Source organism: Micromesistius poutassou (genome assembly GCF_964030765.1).
Source record: "Micromesistius poutassou genome assembly, chromosome: 4".
NCBI classification, from domain to species: Eukaryota; Metazoa; Chordata; class Actinopteri; order Gadiformes; family Gadidae; genus Micromesistius; species Micromesistius poutassou.
In genome coordinates this window covers 18,738,785-18,758,717 of record NC_140274.1, presented here as the reverse complement: position 1 = coordinate 18,758,717, position 19,933 = coordinate 18,738,785, and the positions used below count along the sequence as shown (strand labels likewise).

At 42.4% G+C, this 19,933-nt stretch overlaps 2 protein-coding genes across 2 annotated transcripts; one reads left to right on the top strand and one right to left on the bottom strand.

Moving 5' to 3' along the window:
- Positions 1 to 1,450: 1,450 nt before the first annotated feature.
- LOC311342487 (NLR family CARD domain-containing protein 3-like) lies at positions 1,451 to 7,661 on the bottom strand. Its single transcript, XM_084467306.1, has 13 exons — positions 7,303 to 7,661; positions 6,694 to 6,810; positions 6,436 to 6,501; positions 6,156 to 6,248; positions 5,869 to 6,049; positions 5,580 to 5,727; positions 5,270 to 5,362; positions 4,761 to 5,074; positions 4,233 to 4,442; positions 3,906 to 4,081; positions 3,421 to 3,694; positions 2,956 to 3,171; positions 1,451 to 2,374 (listed from the first exon to the last, which is right to left on the bottom strand). Exons 1-13 carry the CDS (start codon positions 7,326 to 7,328, stop codon positions 1,985 to 1,987), a joined length of 2,304 nt encoding a protein of 767 aa, XP_084323432.1. The 5' UTR covers positions 7,329 to 7,661; the 3' UTR covers positions 1,451 to 1,984.
- Positions 7,662 to 15,929: 8,268 nt separating this feature from the next.
- Positions 15,930 to 19,596, top strand: mmp13b (matrix metallopeptidase 13b; the record flags this gene model as incomplete). Its single annotated transcript, XM_084466392.1, has 11 exons — positions 15,930 to 16,019; positions 16,291 to 16,401; positions 16,585 to 16,712; positions 16,836 to 16,984; positions 17,297 to 17,422; positions 17,594 to 17,749; positions 17,889 to 18,006; positions 18,564 to 18,697; positions 18,846 to 19,005; positions 19,133 to 19,236; positions 19,496 to 19,596. The coding sequence occupies 11 exons, from the start codon at positions 15,930 to 15,932 to the stop codon at positions 19,594 to 19,596; spliced, it is 1,377 nt and encodes a 458-aa protein (XP_084322518.1).
- Positions 19,597 to 19,933: the final 337 nt, after the last annotated feature.

Genomic DNA, 19,933 nt, shown 5'->3' with positions numbered 1-19,933 from the left:
GATTGGCCTGGAGCGATCCATCTTTGACTGCAGCGCCCCCTGGGTGTGGACAAGGGGACCACAGGTTCAATATCATCGCTGGCGAAACACCTTCCCGCAAGACCCTGTTAACCACCACTGCGGCAAGATCCTTAAGGAGAATTCAGAGACAGAGTGGTTGGACGCCCACTGCTTCGAGCGCCTACCTTTTATCTGTCAGCGTACCTAGACCTGCTTGTTTGTATTTTGACGAGGACTTTCAATTATCCAGTCATTTTCCAGAATTCTGGTTCTTAAATTAGCATGTCGGCTTTGAAAGTATAGTTAAAGTATAGATAAAGAAACATACACGATACAAGATAATTTGTGGTGTATTTTTGACTAAAGCAATCATTTATATGACAACAAATGTGATTAAAACTGCGAGCAGTGTTGAGGGAGTCAAGCTGACAAACTAATTAAACAAAATTAAAACATAAACTACCAAGTTTGGTTATGATATGTCAAAGGGCTGCTGAGAAACAGGCTTACTTCCTGTTTGGCGGCTTCGTGGTCAAATTTGATTGGCTGTTGCGGCCAAACGGTTTCGAATTTGAAAAATCTGTTTGATAACTTTTGTGAGGCATAGTCTGATCAACATATGTGCCAAGTTTCGAGATGATTGGACAAAATGTGTGATGTGTGAAACATTTTGAAGGTTTTTGACATAAACCAAGATGGCAGACAATTTATCATGACGCAATATGACGTCATAGGGTGCGTTGAACTCGGCTTGGCCCAAGGATTCCAATGATGCCTTGTTTGTGAATATTGGATGAATGGGTCAAAAGTTATGAACTTGAATGCATGTCCAACTTTGACCTGTTGGTGGCGCTAGAGCTCATGGGCTAGCAGCCCATGAACATTGCTGTGAGGGCTTATGGGACTGTCCTGAATCAGTGTGCCAAATTTCACAACTTTTTTACCATGGGGTTCTATGGGCTGCCATAGACTCCCATTGAAGGATAATAATAATAGGAAACAGTAGGAAAACAATAGGGTGTCTCGCAGCTTCGCTGCTTGACTCCCAATTACTTTAGCCATACAGTGGTAAGTATTTGTTTATCAAGAATACAATTACTTTTAACTATTACAAATGCCTTAATACAATAATTTGTCTAGAAAATGTCTAACCCACAAAAAATATGACTGAATTGAATAAGCCTATATATGTCTGTAAATAATATGTCTGTAAATAATGTGTTTGATTTTCCATTCTGAATGTCCTGTAAATCCACATGTTATTGAGTGAAATAATGTGGAAATGTTGTAGTATAACTCAGATGACATACATCAATTGAACCTTTAACTTGATTAAACCTAAAAGGACATGGTGTAAACTTACTGACTCGACGGACATCAAAGGACAATTATATGTTTTGTTTGTCTAATTGTTTTTAGAGTATAATAATTACATGAGTAACCATGGTGATGATGAAAAAAACTCATTTTTATTTTGTACTTGCACTTGAATTCCCAAGTAAATACCATACAGCCTTATATACTTGCTAGTAGCTATAGCTAGTATCATTAACTTGTTGTTTGTTGTGCTATCAATATGAGGCAAACTAATCACAAGCAATACAGGCTCTGTATGCTTTGGGCTTAGGAGGGCTGAGGACTTCAGGAGTAGTGCAGAGTCCTATCTGTATTTCAAACATTCTTGAGTAGCAAGTTAGTGATTTTCTTTGATCCAAAATATTTGCCACACAAAACAATAGAAAAAAAACACACATGCATCAAAGGACATTATAGGGGTTAAAGTGTTTCACTCCCAGCCAAAAGGATTAGTTTCGATCCCCAGTGTTGGGCAGCCTGCCTGTGTGCAACCTCTACCTGCCCGTCAGTGACATGTATCAGAATTCACAGTAGGTCCCTTAGAATAAAAGTGTCAGCAACCAAAAAAAGTAATCTAAAATCATTCCTCAGGCCGAGTACCAGGCAAAGACCTCGTCCATGACCCACCTCACTCGTCCTCCTGCACCAGTTCCCTGAGGCACTCCCGCAGGTTGACCCGCCTGTCCGGCGGCGCGCGCTCCAACTCGCGCTCCAGCAGTTCCCGCGCCTTCTCCATCTTGGTCAGCTTGGGCGGCGACGCCTGGAAGATCTTCCCTCTCAGCATGTCGTTGTGGTTGTCGGGGGCCATCATGCCGCACAGGAAGCGGAGCACCATGTCCAAGTGGGTCGAGGCCAAGGTCCGCCGGAGCGCTGCCCGGAGCAGGTCCTCGGCGGACCGGGAGGAATCTGCCATTCTGGGGAGCTTGGGGTGGAGCCACAACCCGGGGCGGGGGTCCGTCAGGAGGATCTGGCCCTTCAGGTGGAACGTCGTGAACAGGTACACGGCGGCCATGAACTCCTTCACAGATACAGAAGAATACAACATTTTTGGCCGTTTTCTTTTGTTTTTTAAGGTTGTGTTAAAGGTGTTGGGACATCTGGGTAGATAAATACATTACAGATATGGATACATGGACAAACACCCCAGGGCATACAGATGTCAGGGTAAAGTAAAAAATCCAGTAGATTCAAAGTCAAGTGGGGTAAGGGGCCGGGGCAACTTAAACATCTAGTTTTTTTATTCCCTTTGAATCTAGGGTCATTTCACATTTGCTTAGGTTTCAGTCGAGACAAACGCTCGCCTATAGATCCCGAGGAACATGATTGGTCTAAACTAATTTGAAACAAAAGAAAGGTAAATGCCCCGTTCATGCAGATTTAAGCACACTTTAGATCTGATATGTGAGATTACCCATGTACTTACTGGGAGGGGCCCAGTCTCACACAATCTGACTTTAACACTACATAGAAGATATCTAAAAAAATTATAATAGTTAGTAAATATATATATATATATTGTATTTTGAAACTTGTGATTATTTGTGGTTTATACTACAAAGAACATGTTTCCGAGATATAAATAATAGGATTGGTTTTCACCTGGAAGGTTTGGTGTAAAAAGCAGAATTGCTTCCTCTTAGCGGTGTCCAGTGAGGGCTGCTCCGCGCAGAGGCCGGAGAACAGAGTCATCTCCTTCATGTCCAGACCATGCACCGTGAGGTCCTGTTGGGAGAAGACCCACACCTGCTTCTCCACCATAGCCAGGGCAAGCTTCCCCAGGTTTAGCAGCATGTTGATGTCCTCCTGGGACCATTTCTGTCACACACAAGAGCCAGAAAAAAACAAGACTTTGACACTTTCAATACATTACATTTCTACCCTTGTGCTGATTTTAGTTTTGTGTGTATGCGTTTTATATGACCAAAAATATCAGATAAAAATCACCCTATAATACATATAGAATGCTTTCATTTAACGTCACCATGTCATAAGAAAATGCCGCTTTGGCCATCATAACCATGATGTTATCAACCATTTCTATGCATGCATCAACCCCCCGCTCACCAGGTCGTTCTCCGACTTGCCGTGGTAGCGCAGGAGCTTGCGATTGGTCTGGATGACCATCACGTGGATGTAGAAAGGCGTGAGCCTGGGGGGATCCGTCCCATAGCCCAGGTAGCGGTAGCAGCGCTCGAAGGCCGTGACGGCCAACCAGCAGACGAAGGGCAGCTGACACAGAGCGCTGAGGACTGGAGAGCGCTTGTACTGGGACACGATGTTGTCCGCCAGCTCCTGGTCATGGAAGCGGCGGCGCATGTAATCGTCCTTCATCTCATCACTGTTGATCGACGGGGAGGGGGGAAAGATGAATGAAACCTAGTGGTGGTGGTGATTCAACACCTCACACATTAAAACTGAGGAAACGGCTAGGGAAGGGAAGATGGTAGCATAGCAGGAAGACAGGCAGACAGATGATAGGATTGTTGCCTGACACAGACAGACAAGACAGCAGAATACGATAGTGGGCACCGACAGACACACAGACAGACCTAAAGCCATGAATATCTGTGACTGCATCGATGAGTTCAGGTGGGATGTTTGAGACAGCTGCTTGTCTGCCCAGGATCCAGATGCAGGCCGAGGGCAGCAGTTTACCCCGGATAAGATTCACGATCAGAACATCCAGATGTGCAGGAGTATGGATGTCAGACATGTCAGGAGTATTCTGGAGTAAGGAACAAGAAGAGGGCAGTTGGTTGTTGCTTTTGGACGGGAGAACTACATAGATACAATTACAGCATAGTAGATGCTTATAAATGCACCTAGGACCCGGTGTGCATTAAACATAAAGCCACTTTCTGCTATGGGAAATATACCTTCCAATCCAGTGTATCAAGGTAGCAATCGAAGGAGTCCATTAGGATGAGATATCTGCAGTTCAGATCTTCCAGGTAGCCTGAGGCACCAAACCCCTGCTGGTAATGTTCTATCACCGTCATGATGGATATCTTCTTACTTGGAGGAAGGTGGAACTTCTGGAAAGACCAGAGACTCTCGAATGAGAGCGGGATCACAAACTGCATATCCTGTAAAAACAAAAGAAAACACAAGGAAACACAATCACAGATAGAACACCTCAAATACTATACGTAGTGTTACCTTCAACTTTTTGCTGTAGCTTTACACAGATAAGAATGTTCATGGGGACATTGGTTATAGAACACGCAACGCAGGTGAATATCCCCCTTTGTTAAATATGTATGCGCTCAAAATTCCAAATGATCATGATGTTGTCAAAAACATGTAAACAGCATCAAAGTTCCCAAATTGAGCTACTTCTCCCCCCCCCCCCCCCCCCCCAATGAAATGTAAACTACACTGCCGAGTGCCTGCATGTAACAGACCTTGTTGGCGGCATCCTCCGCCCAGTCCATGGAGAACCTGGCCGCCACCACGGACAACCCGATCCCCGGGACTCCTGTGGTCACCAGCGTCCTCACGGGCTCCCCGTTGGCCTTTTTCAGTCGGAACAGATCCTTCACGGCCACGAAGCTACCGTCGCCGGGTGCCAGATCGATCCCGTCGCCTGGGCGCCTGGAGATCTGGGGCTGGATATAGATGGTGTCCAGAAGATGCTGCTTCCCGGGCCGGGGCACACCCTCGTAGATTACTTTGAACCTCCGCAGGATGTGCTGCTTCAGCTGGAAGCGGAGCATCACTGGCGTGAGAGATGATGGAGAGTAGGTGAGGGTGAGGGTGAAATATGCACTATGATGACTGGAAATTCAGAATTCATCTTGGCTGGCTAGTCGTGTTCCAAAGTTAAAGTAATTCAAATGAACAAGCTTAACAAATGGATGATTAATTATGTCTACATACAGGTTATTCTTTTCTCTTTTGCTGATGGCCTTACCTCTCTTGCATTTTTTCTCCAGGTCCTGGGCTTCGGGAATTTTTTTTATGCTATCTAAGCCCGTGATGGATAGTTTTAAGGCACACTCATGACCTGCATGACAAAAGTGAGCAATGATAAATAGGCAGAAGCTGCTCAGTATGACTATGTATACAGCGGCCGATACAATCATGTTTAATCATATGCTTTACATATATATGCATTATAAAGGGTTGTACTTCTCCTGACATTGAAGTGACAGTGAAGCCTAACTAATAATTATAATAAAACTAGTTATTAAATAATAATAACTATCTAAAAGTGTTCTTACCAAGCACTTCGATCATCTTGTCCACTAGGTTCAGAATGTCCCCTTGCAACAGTTCGCGCAGGTTGAAAAGTTTCTCTTCTCGACAAAGGCGGATCTTTAAATTTTGCATGTCTTCCTCAGAAAGTCCCGACAGAACCCCCATGATGTTCTACACGGCGAGGAGAACAAAGACAGAGCCGTGAGGTTATGGTGCTGTGTTGTACGATGGTACAGAGAAAATAGAAAGGACTGTTTATAATCTGAAGGATTTAAATTATTATTTATTTTTATAAACAGCACAACATGGCACCTTGAATACGTGAGGCATGCCAAGCTCTGAGTGCAGACTCCCTGACTGGGCCTCCTCATAGTCCATCTGATTTCCATCCTCCACAGGCGCCGGCGGTACTGGAGAATTCAATCTATCGCCGTAGTCCTCCTCCTCTTCCTCTTCCACCTCCACGTTCTCATCTTCAACCACTTCCTCATATCTGAGGGAGAGACAAAAGTGCAGGAGACCCCCAGGTACGTTAGTATGTATTTAAATCTTCTGTCATGTGATACATGAGTGCATTGATAAGCATGCTATGTACCAACCTGGTATATATGATTCCGGTCTCTTGTTGTTTGGTCTGCTGTGTTGCCTGTGTGTAGACTGTCTCTGGATATTGAGAACGTACAAGTTGTAACCTGCCAAGAATTAGAACAAGAGAAGGTTCACAGAGTCGATCTCATGATAATTACTATTGAAAGGTAGTACTACTGAACAGTGTACAGTTGATTACATTTCATTTCATTTAATATTCCTCATAGAGTACCTTTCATAATATATTTGTAAGTATACATGGATAGTAGTTTGAGTATAATTCCAACCTACCCATTGGTCTGCTGTGTTGCCTGTGTGTAGACTGTCTCTGGATATTGAGAACGTACAAGTTGTAACCTGCCAAGAATTAGAACAAGAGAAGGTTCACAGAGTCGATCTCATGATAATTACTATTGAAAGGTAGTACTACTGAACAGTGTACAGTTGATTACATTTCATTTCATTTAATTTAATATTCCTCATAGAGTACCTTTCATAATATATTTGTAAGTATACATGGATAGTAGTTTGAGTATAATTCCAACCTACCCATTGGGTTCATTAAAGGTGATAGGTGAGTCCCTCTCAAAGTCCTCTTCTTGTTCTTCCTCATCGCTTCTCATTGATCCATAACTCGATGGGGGACGATCTGTTCTATGCAGTATTCTAATAACCAGAGCGTGTGATACAGGGTATTACATTTACATTGAGGGCATTTAGCAGACGATTTTATCCAAAGCGGTTAACAATAAGTGCATCGAGCGGAGAAAGAGAAATAACAAAATATTGCTGTCGCAGGTACAGTAAGGTTGTTCATAGAAACAATTGCCAAGCACGAACAATCGCTAGTTCAATCCATTCCCCATATACAACAGAGAGAGCTAGGATAAGATGCTACATAATGCTAAGGCCTTTTTTGAAGTCCCAGGACGTACAATATGCAATAATGTGCGTAAGAGAGGGGTTTTTAGGAGCGTATGGAGGCGAAGGAGCAGTGGGTGGTAAAGAGGCTATGCAGAGTCCAGGTGAACTCAGGTGAAGTGAGTCTAATATACTATACTAACTATTCGACATAAATTAACCATATTGCTAATGTAATAGCCTAATATAGAACAAGTCTGAGTTGCTATGAAGAAGGCCTACGTCGATATGACAAACCTTTCAACTTCTGAATCCGAGTCCATAGCTGCTAGAAGGGTGGCTGAACTTGAGTTATTGTCCGGACTGTAGTAAACGCGCCGTTTTCCCAAAATCTGTCGATTTTGTATTAATTTAAATTGTCTCGACAGGCTGTTGAGCAGGTAGTTAGTGTCCGTACCATGTTGTCATATTCATTAAAACGAATAGGGTGTCCAAACAGCTTACACCTTTTGTTGTAAAACCATATCAACGTAGTCATTTCTACTAAATAAATAGTTTATACATTATAATAATTAATTATCACCGTATCCAAACCATAGACTAGGTAGCCTACAATCCAAATTTGTTTCCTTATCCTTCCTTCCTTGTAGGCTACGGTATCACTTACAGCCAAAGTTCACTTTTTGTTTATTAATGGCGCAGTCGATGTTTGTCCTCGGACACATGGGGGCGCTGTATCCTCAACGGGAGACATTTGCCTTCACCCATTCGGATCTGGAACGATCGAGAAACCGACGGATGAGGTCTCACGAGTCATGGGAAGTAAACTGACGACGCGTTCATGACAACTCGGAAGGCGGATGTTCAACTCTGCGAGGCGTTGCAGAATGCAAAAAAACATATGCAGGTACAATTCATGCTTATTTTGAAAACATGAAAGGAGGGGAGACGAACACCGACTAGGATATTAGCTGTTAAATTCCACATATTGCTATAATCACAGCGAAATATATGCGATACAAAAACGTATTGCATAATTACACATCAAATGGTGTGATAAACGCAAAAAAAACACATTTATAATAATTGCATTCCCTTCACCGATGAAGGACTTTTTTTGATATTTTTAAGTCCGTTTTTTTAAGTCAAGTCGGAGCTCTGAAATGATAACCTCATTTCTGACCTCATTTCGAGTTGGACAACCGGCAAATTATATTTTACAAGCACGTTTATCCGAATTCCGAGTTGTCAGGAAAGCATATTATTCTAATATAACATATCAGTTCCAGTACAAATTGTAATGTATTATGAAACAAAGAATCACAGCACAGGCAAAGGTCTTTTTATTATTATTTTTTAAACATAAGGACAAGAAAACTTTTTGGGAAAAAACACACTAATCACTCCTCATTCTCTCTAATTCCAGTACCGCTCCGCCTTGTACACCAGCTGGTGTATTTCAAAGCGCAGCCTGGCTCTCCTGGCTATGGACAGGTGCCTCATCGCAGGCAAGAGCACCCTGAAAAGGGCCTCATCAGAGGGTGCCAGTGGTGTTGGCTGGGGCTGTGAGGCAAGGGCAGCCAGTGGCCCCATAACCGCCAGCAAGCCCCGCTCAAATTGAGACATTTCAGCCCCTCACCTCTTCCTGCCTCTGCCCTCTTCCCCTGTCCGCTGCCTCCAGCCGCCGTCTGCCCGCTGCCTCCAGCCACGGCCTGTCCTCCAGCTACCTCCGCTGCTACCTCTGGGGCTGGCAGCACCACCTGCTGTATCTCCCTCACCAGGGCAGGGTCCCGAGCAGGGGGACCTTGTGGTAGATTGCTCGAGGTCCCCCTGTCCATGAGGAATGGGGTCAGGAACCCCATCACAGCCATGTACCTCCATGGCTGCCTCGCAGAGGCCCCTGCCCCACTCCTCTGGAGCCCGCTCTCCTTATTACGCTCCCTCTTAATTTGTCCCTGAGGGACCGCCACCTCTTCATGCATTCGTCCACTGTAAATATATATGAAATAAAATACAATCTGCTTCATTCTTATCTTTCTGTAAAGAAATGTACTATACCCTGTAACATCTACCTTTTTGTATCTACTGTTGTGTTAATAAAACTCTAGCCGGTTCCTTTCTATTGTATTGCCAAACATGCCCAGCATATTTTAGTAATTGCCAATATATACTCTATGTAGCTGTGACCAGCATGGGTTAGCAATGAATTAAATATTTGAACGATGCTAATACTGGATCAAGCATGCTGCATTGCTAGCAGTTTTCAGTTCAAAAATATTGGATGTGCACGTAGAGCTACGGAGAGGGTCTCCGACGATGCGACGGCTCTCTGTGTCTACGTACAGAACTTTACGGAGGAGTATAAACCAGCCTTCCACCACAGGTGACCAGCTCCTGATGTCAGCAGGCACAGGCCCAAACCCTGAGAGCTGAGTCAACCATTGATTCCACAGTACTGCATGGCAAGTCCCTGGTGTACCGACCGATGCTGCGGCACAACACCCCAGGGAGGAGATTGACCACTTTGCATGGGCAAGAGCATTTCCAAAGATCCTATTATATCTGTTTTTACCTAACCACAGTCTCTGTGATCCAAAACAATCATGTGTCCACTTAATTAAATCAACAGAATGGAAGGAACGTTTCTACTATATTTTAAATATAAGAACATGCAGCATTGATGCAATACGAGGAACATTTTTAAATATATTTTAAAGTGAAATATACAATTTAAAGCTTTTACCCTTTTCTAAATCTGTGTCAATTTCTTTAGTGTGTGGTTGAAATATAGTTAAGGGATTTCTCTGCTGCACACTGGCAGATGATGACAATCTTGCTCCAGCGAGTTACCTGGTTGGGTCTGTAGTCTGTAGGGATCCTCATCACACCCAGGGTCTCGGGGTCCAGGACGCCTTTGGCATTTATCCCAAATAACACGTCTTGTATGACTTGCAGGCCACGCTCAAACGCCCGATGACTGCTTCTATGCATTACCAATGAAGCAAGATTCTTTTAAAATCATTTTTGAAAAGGAAGCATAGCACCGTTTCTCTATTTACACATGTGTATGGAAATGTACGCAAAACGTTAGAGGAAATGCAATAAAATCGTAGTGACGAAAAAAACAAAACAATTATTCACTCCATAATAAAAAGCACAACTCTCCCTCTTGCATTTCTCCATTTATTTCTGCTATCAAAACAACTCGTAAGAACTAGTAAAAGGCATTAAATTAGGGGGGTGTCTAGACACACTTTCTACATCTGAAGACAGCAATTACACCAAAAAACTAAGAGGGCTTTGCATTCATTCACCTCCTCCCCCCACCCACACAAAACACAAAACAATTACACATGAAAAAGAAAAAATACAAGCGTCGCAGGTTGTGAAAGTAGTACTGTCTTTTGGGCACTGGGTGCAAGACTTGTGTTGAAGATTATTGTGTTTTCTGAGGTTATCCCGAACATCCACTGTGATACGTCGTCACGGTGCCAAGTCAAACTCTGACACTGCCCTCCAGTGATATTGTTGAGTACTGCACATTGTGTGATTGTTAGGTGTCGGACTGCTGCCTAAACATTGTAGTAAAACCGACTTAATAATATGGGCATTGGACATGGAAATGATTTAAAGGAAAACCAACCCCTCTGACCCTGCCTCAGGTGTAGGCCTATTTCATGTGGGGCATAGCTGATGGCACCGAACAGGTCAATAGAAGACAGGTGCGTCGCATCAATGCTTAATAATAATCATCATCAATGTGTAGAATTTAGTGGCATATGGCGGAACGCACTCGGCAGAAATGGAATATGCTTTCACACATACAGCATTTAGTGCGCACTAAATGAGTTTGGTCCCTTGGTTCGGTTACGTTTGCGTTGGTGTGAATGCAACCGGCGCACTTTGGTGCGCACCATCAGCCGCCCGAGACCTCCCTGAAGAGGTGGTCTCGATCCGCTCCATCTCCCTAAATTTGGTGCGGTTCCTCTGGTGTGAAAGCAACCGAAAAAAATTGTCCAAAACTATGCATTGTGGGTGTTGGGAGCACGGAATTATGGGTCAAATTATTCATTTTTTATTTCCTGTTGATCTCACGCTTACCGGTTTGTTTATTCATCGGCGGCTCGAGATGAAAAAAGCCCCAAAACCCTCAAACCGCGGAGAAACGTGGACTAGGGGAGGAGATAAAATGCCTCATAAATATTTGGTCGGATCAGCACATACAGGAACAAATTGCCACGACCCATAAAAACAGCGGCGTTTATGCGCTATTCAGCAAGGGAGAAAGGTTATCTGCGGTCATTCAGGAGGCGGGCACGTCTCTTCTGTTTGAAGTGGCGAGCAGTGCGCCGTCGGCGACTCCAATGCATCATGACGTTGTTTTCGAGTCGCAGCCGCGACTCATTTTCAAACTGAATAGTTTGCTGAAAGTTACCGACACATACAATAGGCGAGAATCAGCCCCAGGAGCGCAACGAAAATCTGTCGTTCCATTTTGTTCTCGGAAGTGGCCCGTGAGTGGCGCGAAACTGGCGTAGTCTTCGCGGTCTATTTTGGTTCGCTTGGTCTATTTTGGTTCGTTTATAAATATGCATATGTGAAACCGAACCGAACCAACGTCTGTTTGCTACATTGTATCATTTTTTGACCTGGTGCGGACCAAAGCAATCGAATTATATGTCTGAAAGCAGGATGTTTTATTAGTGTAGGCTACAATCCCATCAACATATGAATCCTTGTGTTTTCATTACCTTAGTTTGAGCCCTTTATATTTTAATGGGGAGTGGGTCCTCTTCCACGGAGACCGCCATGTTGCACAGCCATGGCTTATGGAGTTGTAAGAAGGAGTGGGGTGTGTTACAAGATCCATCCTATGACCCATTTGTGATATTTTTTTGTACAGTTGTTTAGGAGCTATATGTGTGTTGTTGCATGTATTCAAGAAGGCCTATGACGCAGGCTATTATCCAATGCCATCAAAACTTTATCTTAGGGTGCTGGCATACGGTCCGACCAAACACGGAGTCGGGATTAGACAAACCCAACACAGACACTAGTTTCAACAACATTGTAATTCATGTCGGCCCCAACGATACTAGGATGAGACAATCCAAAGTCACAAAAAGCAACATTTATGCTGTGTGATTTCGCCTGTAAGATGTGTCTGGCTTCGATTAATTCTCTCTGGCTCTCTACCAGTCAGGGGTAATGATGAGCGTAACAGTAGATAAATGTCTCTAAACATTCACAGTTTTCTGTATTACAGATCCATTGGGCTTCAAACAGCTCGTCCAGCATGTTACAGACATCGGTGGAAACACGCTGGACCTTGTCTTGACCCGCAAAGTTGACATTTCATACCTGGTTGTCTCATATTTATCTGACCACTTTCTGCTCTCTTTCTAGGTAGCTTACCCCGCACATGTGACGACCATCATCATATCACCCCTGCAACCACTACAGCTATGGCAGATGCCATTCACTTGATGTGACTATAGGGCTCTGTGGATAGTCTCAGTGATGATCTTGTGCTGTGCCTTATCTACAGCCATCGACTCCTCCTTCTCCTTTTCTAATTAAAAAAGTCAACGAAAAAAACAGCACCCTGGGTTAATGAAAACACTCGCACCCTGAAGTGAAGCTGAAGAATACTAGAATGTAAATGGCGCTCAACCAAAGTTGATGTCTTTTATCTTGCATGGCATGACAGCCATGCAAGATAAAATGTCTTCTTTTTGACACTGTAATTGTCTGATGCAAAAACAGACTCTCAAAGGCTCTCAAAGAACTCAAAACAAACTGGGACCGGCTACGATCGACCATCATAAACCTTTACTTGTCTACTGGACCTGTGCCCTCTAGCTTTAAGACTGCTGTGATAAAACGCTACTTAAGAAGCCTGGCCTAGACCTTGAATAAGTCTGCAATAATTAGCCTATATCAAACCTTCCTTTCCTTTCTAAAGTACTGTAAAGAATTGTAGCAAACCAAACCATCAATCATCTGTTGACAAACGATTATTCTTATTCTAACCCTTTCAATCTGGATTCAGGACCACCACTTGCTACCCCACTGAAACTGCTGCGACAAGAGTGGTAAATGATCTCATACTGACTGTGGATAGCAATGCAAGCTCTGTGCTAGTGTTGCTTGACCTCAGTGCTGCCTACAACACAATTTACCACATAATTCTTCTTTATTGTCTCAAACATTATGTTGGAATCAAAGGTTCTGCTCGCCGGTTTAGGATCAGAATCAACACATTTCAACCTAAGCTTTGGTATCCCCAAGGGTCTGTCATTGGTCCACTGCTTTTGACAATCTACATGCTTGCCCTTTGGGTGCCATGGCTAGAGGGCTATCAGAAATATATGGCTTGTTGAGCCCTTTAAGACTGTAACTGTAGTGATTAAGGCCTATACAAATACAATTGGATTGAATTGGATTAATAGCTAGAACAAAATGTTCCTTCCTTCACACTGTTGTCTTTGTCAAACATTTCATGTAAAATCTAAAAGTGATTCTATCCCATCCCAGTATTTACTGGTGGGAAAGTTCCAGGAAATGTATCTGGATACCAGCAGGGAACAGACTATTTCTGTTTTGAAACACATAAACATAGCCCAGAAAACTGTTTTCAGATTTATATTTATTTAAAAATTATTATATTATAATATTATATTAGACATGAATCATTTTTAGTTAGACATTTATAGATTAAATAAAATGATTTGCCTGCAGTGCCATCCATACTGAGTGTAGATGGTGGTGAGATTACGACTGAGTCATTGCACAGGAAGTTGAGGGTTAGGGGATTTTTCTTGTTTTGCTGTTCCTCCAGTCTCTAACCGACAGACAAGCAACATCAAAGCCTGAACTAATTAGTGTTTTGTTTTAGTCAACAAAAGCATTATGATGCAATTTTCTTCCTTAATCTCTTGCTGCGGATGAAGGAGGGAATTATAATAGCGTTTGTCTAACTCAACAATCTGTTTTGTGCATCCTAACCCATTTGCTGTTTGTTTTTGGTTTTCAGTTGGAAAATACTTAGGAATGTCTGTAAGAAAAGAAAATGTGTCCTGTGAGAAACATATGATGGAATGCTATAATGTGTGTGTGTGTGTGTGTGTTGAGGAATTCCTTGTTGATGCTATTTAACAATAGTCTCACAAGCACAAATAAACACACACACACACACACACGCACGCAGTAGAAAGCACATCTACACACAGCATGTCTACAGACAGCACGTCTACAGACAGCATGTCCCGGCCTGCTTTAACTCCAGGTATGGAGTTAAGATGGACAGACATTTATTCATCACAACAAACATATTGTCATGACGAAAATCCAGAAAAGGCACGCACATGAATGTTTCTGAAGTACGTATTCAGACTTGTGAAGTCATCTTGCTGATACTGTTGCCCAACTAGTAGGCAAATATTGAGTAAGACTAGAGCCAGTATTACATAAACAACACATTAATACGATTATAATGTGATGTGATATTGACATATTTATAGTTTTTAAATCTGTATGTTTTGTAAGTTTCTTTGGGCACCTTAAATGCACTGTATAAAGAAATGTATTAATTTGACCAGCCGGACAGACCAGCTCCTAGTTAAGATAGAAACCTCAAAATGATGCAATATTTTCACATTGAATAATATTGTGTGAACTGGACATGAGTGGATATCAGAGACCTGACAGGTTATGCAACATAAGTTATCACTTTTAATACACAATTTATACAATTTATTTATGTTTTCTTGCTGAGATTTATCCAGATTCAATAACATTATACCAGAATTGGCAAGTAATAAAGGTTAATGAATTAATAAGGATTAACTTACAGTAAACTTATTTACAGTACTTAAAGTAACTTACAGTTGTTTAATAGGGTTAGGTTTAATCCTAACCCACATATCCTAACCCTTCTGCTAATGCTATATAATAATGCTTATTACTACATTAACTGATGTTAATTAATGGTTCATTAATGTACCCATATGTTAAAGTGTTACCAACCAAACCTTTCAAAGGGCTGGTCTTAACAATGAGTGGGAGCACAACAGCTTTTTCCTCCAACATTCCACGGGAGTTTTGATGGACTAATGATCAGTTGTGAGTGGTGGTTAACATCTGTGACAACCACCCATAAGTTTAGGGTTTTTTTTCTGTACAGAATGGGTACAAATGTACCTATATCATGAATAGACAAAACGACTCGGTTTCTAATTAGATATTTTTCCGATGCAATCGTCTTTCATGCATCACTGCCTTTTTTGGTCAGACCCATCAGCTGTGTCTCTTGGTCACTCACATCAGAAGTGTCTCTTGGTCTGTCACACAGATGTGTCATCCTAGAATGACATCTGGCGTGCGTAGGATTGGGGGAGTGCACCTCAGTGCAACGAAAATTAACATGTCAATGTTTAACAACTGAGGAGAATGTACTACATTTTCTACTGTATTGTTTTATTCATCATTTCATCATTTATTGATGAAAAGGGAACACTAAACCTTGACCTTGCAGACAAGAACCATCCCTTGCAAAACCAATTAAGTACATCTTATTTTTATTGTTTAGCAAGAAACTAGCCTGACACTAAAATATGTCCATGTGAATGTTTGTGATTTAGTTTCACAAATCTGCTCGGAAACAGCCGATTTGTAAATCTTCTTTCTACCTTAGCTATTGTGTAAGCAGTTTTTGGTGGGATTACGCATGTCCACTCAAACCACAATCCCAGACTGAAGTTCTAAGGAAACTGGACAAGGAGGAAGTGGTTATAGGTGGTTTTACACATGATTCACTAGGGCCAGTTGAGGTAGAAAAAAAGGAAAGACAAAAATGCTTTAAATACCCCTCACAGAGGCTCTATTCCCATCACTGGTCTGGACAACACAGAGTTAACATGACAATGACTGCTCTACTGCTCCTGGTGATTGTCGCTCACTGCATCGCTGTGCCTATGCCCACCGATGAGACAGACAAGAGGCTACAAGCAGAGGTAACACAACACACTAAGGCGTGGTATTTTGCAGCATTATTTTGCGGAACAGTTTTATTTTACCTTTGTCATTTCATCCAAGTCTATTGCTAAAAACGTTATTCTCACTTGGAACTAATTTAAACCTATTCTAGTGTTTAAGTGTAATAGTATAAATGTGTTTGCAATTTTCTTGCACATATTTGCAGTACACATATTGCAACTTCCATACTATTCCTGTATAATGTAACCTTGTTGTTGAATAATGCCCTCACTTATTTTAAATGTACAGAAATACCTCCGCCGTTTCTACAATCTCCCTGCTGGTCTGCTTGGTGCTAGGAAATCTTCAGATGTTATGCAGACCAAAATAAAGGAGATGCAGGCTTTCTTCAACTTAAAGGTAAAAGGCTGATAGTGTAACCCTTTGAATCTATAAATACTTTGAAGGTAAACACAAGCAGTATTTTGGTAAAGTTAATTTTATAAAGACAGGAAGACAACAGAAAGGGGGACAGCGTCATTTCAGTAGCAGTACATCGTCTACTGAAATACAATATTTTAAAATATTTTTGCACATGTGAAGGTGACAGGGAAATTAGATGCCGAAACCTTTGACACCATGAAGCTGCCCAGATGTGGAGTCCCAGATGTGGGGGAATACAACCTCTCCCCCAGGAAGCTCAAGTGGCCCAACAACAATCTTACCTTCAGGTCGGCAACACCGTAAACATAAGTCTTGATTCATTCTCTTTTTTGTCTGTTTTTAAGCAAGACATATGTTTCTATGTTTCTTGTCTCGTCACTCAAGTGTTATATTTTTTCCCCATGATCCAGGATAGAAAACTTCACCCCCGACATGAAGAGGGCGGACGTTGAGAGAGCCATCCGGCAGGCCTTCAACGTGTGGTCCGCGGTCACCCCGCTCACCTTCAGGAGGCTCCACAGCGGCATCGCTGACATCATGATCAGCTTCGCAGCACGTGGTACGTGCCTCCATAATACTGTGGTCCACTGCAGCTTTGAGTCTGTTGTTGATGTCAACGGTTGACCCCTAATGATTTTCTGTGGGAATCTGTGAAATTGGCTTTTAAATGGCTTGTTGTGTGTTTGCGATGTTTTGCCTTTCCCATAGAACTGAAACTACAATATAATGCATCATATTCAAGCATCAATATCATTTCTGACTTAAAGTGTTTATAGTTAGTTTAGTTTAGTGTTATGTTATAGTTTTTATGGAGATTACGGCATGGAAAAGGCTATTTATATTTATATTTGTCCTACTCTTGATTCCCCAGAGCATGGAGATTTTAATAGTTTTGACGGGCCTAATGGCTTACTGGCCCATGCCTATGCCCCTGCCAAGGGCATCGGGGGGGATACACACTTTGATGAGGATGAAAACTGGACCAAAGACTCAAACGGCAAGTGATGAGAAATCTGTTACACACCAACATTACAGCAACAAATAGCCTCTTTTTTTGGCCCTCGGCTGTGCACTATTGCACGAATGTCCCGGTCAAAACAAAGTCACGAATGCTGTATTTTGGCTAATCTACTGTTGAGCTAATGTCTCTTTTGTTTCTCTCAAATAGACTACAATTTGTTTTTGGTCGCGACACACGAGTTTGGACATGCCCTTGGCTTGGAACATTCCAGAGAAACTGGGTCATTGATGTTCCCCACCTACTCATACAGCCCGGGATTCCCCCTGTCTGAAGACGATATTGATGGTATTCAAGAGCTTTATGGTGGGTACCTTTTAAAATAACATACAGGTGAAATATGAATTCAGCTTTTTATTTGTATTTATTATCCATAAAGATCTTGTCAATGTTGTTTTTAGAATTTATGTCAGACAAGTGACATGTGTTGTATCCAACCATATAGGGCCCAACCCCAACAGGAAAGTGAAGCCCAAACCTGACGCACCGAGGAGATGTGACCCCATGTTGAGCTTTGATGCCATCACAGAGTTGAGAGGGGAAACCCTCCTCTTCAAAGACAGGTAGAGAATGGAAGAAAACGATGATTCAACATCAGAGAAAGAAAAACATTGAGCTGGAAACTCCAACTAGTGATACAGTTTAGGTATTTTGTGGTTCAGCACCACTATGCTGACGTTGTTTCGGGAAAAGTTGAATGAGAATTCCGACCTTTCCCGCTGACAGTTTAGGTATAACCACAAAGGATGTGGCTATGGTAGCAAAGGCCTAAATCTGCAGACAGAAGAAACACCACTAGAGGCTGATGTTGTTTAGGACAAGTTGGAGGACAATTTTGTCTTTGCAATTTGCAGTTTCTACGCATTCCAAACTGTGAAACTGTCCAAGTATTCCTTACTTAATAGCCTATCTTTACCACATAATGTGTGTATAGGTCTAAAACCAAACCAACTGCATCACTATGAGTCATCTAGCTCAACCATATAATCAATTCAGGCCTCACATGCCTACGCTACAGATAAGCAGACACAACATGAACGATTCCTGTTGCTCACGTATCGCGTTTCCCGTCCCTTAGAGTAGTCACTTGTATTGATGGTTTGGTGTGGTGTCCTGGTAGGTTCTACTGGCGTATCCACCCCCAGATGCCGGAGCCGGAGCAGACACTGATCCATTCCACCTGGCCCTCCCTGCCCAAGCAGGTGGACGCGGCCTACGAGAACTCAGACAAGGACATGGTCGTCATATTCAGAGGTGGGTCCCCTCAAGCTCTTTTGAGTGTTTGGCTGCTTTGTGTGGAAGGAGGAATACACGCATGAGTGTGAGTCCTCGTTACCGAAATAGAAAGGAACGTGCTGTCTTTTACTCAGCTGGGCTTTTTTGGTTTTCTTCTCCCTGACAGGAATCAAAATGTGGGCACTGAGTGGATACAACGTGGTGCAGGGTTACCCGAAGTACATCCACAAACTGGGTCTTCCCAAGAAAGTGAGGGAGATTGACGCTGCGGTGCACATCCCCGAAACAGGCAAAACACTGCTCTTCACCGACGAACAGTACTGGAGGTTTGTGGGATTTCTGGGATTTCAACTGAATAGGGTTAGGGTTATTATGGTAGGCCTAGTTGTTCCCCTGTACATCGTCTCTATGCATCTATTCTACATCGTTACTGTACTTGTCCGCCCCACACAGCTATGACGAAAGGTCCAGCACAATGGATGCTGACTTCCCAAGAGCCATTGAGTCGGACTTCCCTGGAATAGGAAAGGAAGTGGATGCAGTGGTTTATGACTCCGGTAAGGGGGGACGCGTAGTCTGGTACCACGTAGTTATTTTGACTCACAGCCAAAAGGTTCTGGGTTAGATTCCCAAGAAATCGTAGTCCTACCTGCTATGATTTCATGTATCTAATAGAGAAATGTTTGAATAGGCCTATGTAGTGAAGAAACCTCCATTCTCTAATATTGTCCTTCGATGTTGATTACCGAGATTGAAGAGCACTGTTGTATTCCATTTGCCAGTTATTGAATGAATCTGTTCTCTTTCCATTCACAGGTTCCTTGTATTTCTTCCACGACTACATGAGGTTTGAGTACAGCTACAGGTCAAGGAAGGTCATTTCCATTCTGAGAGCCAACTCCATTCTCAATTGCTGACGACGTTAAGAGAATCTCCCTGCCTTCCTGAGAATCCATTCTTTAAATTTACAAAAATATGATATACAATAGTTGAAAGTCCTCTGGAGGAGGATGTATAAATTATTAATATTTTAAATTTGTTAAGTTCATTTGTTTTTTGTGCTGGACACGTGTAATGTCAATGCTGTCAGACACAGAATTCTGGTCAATTCTACGACTGCTGAATGCTTTTTAGCTATTTATTTTTTTCTGATCTTTGTAGATGTTTTGTATATATATATATATATATATATATATATATATATATATATATATATATATATATATATGCTGTGGCACATGACCTGCTGTGACA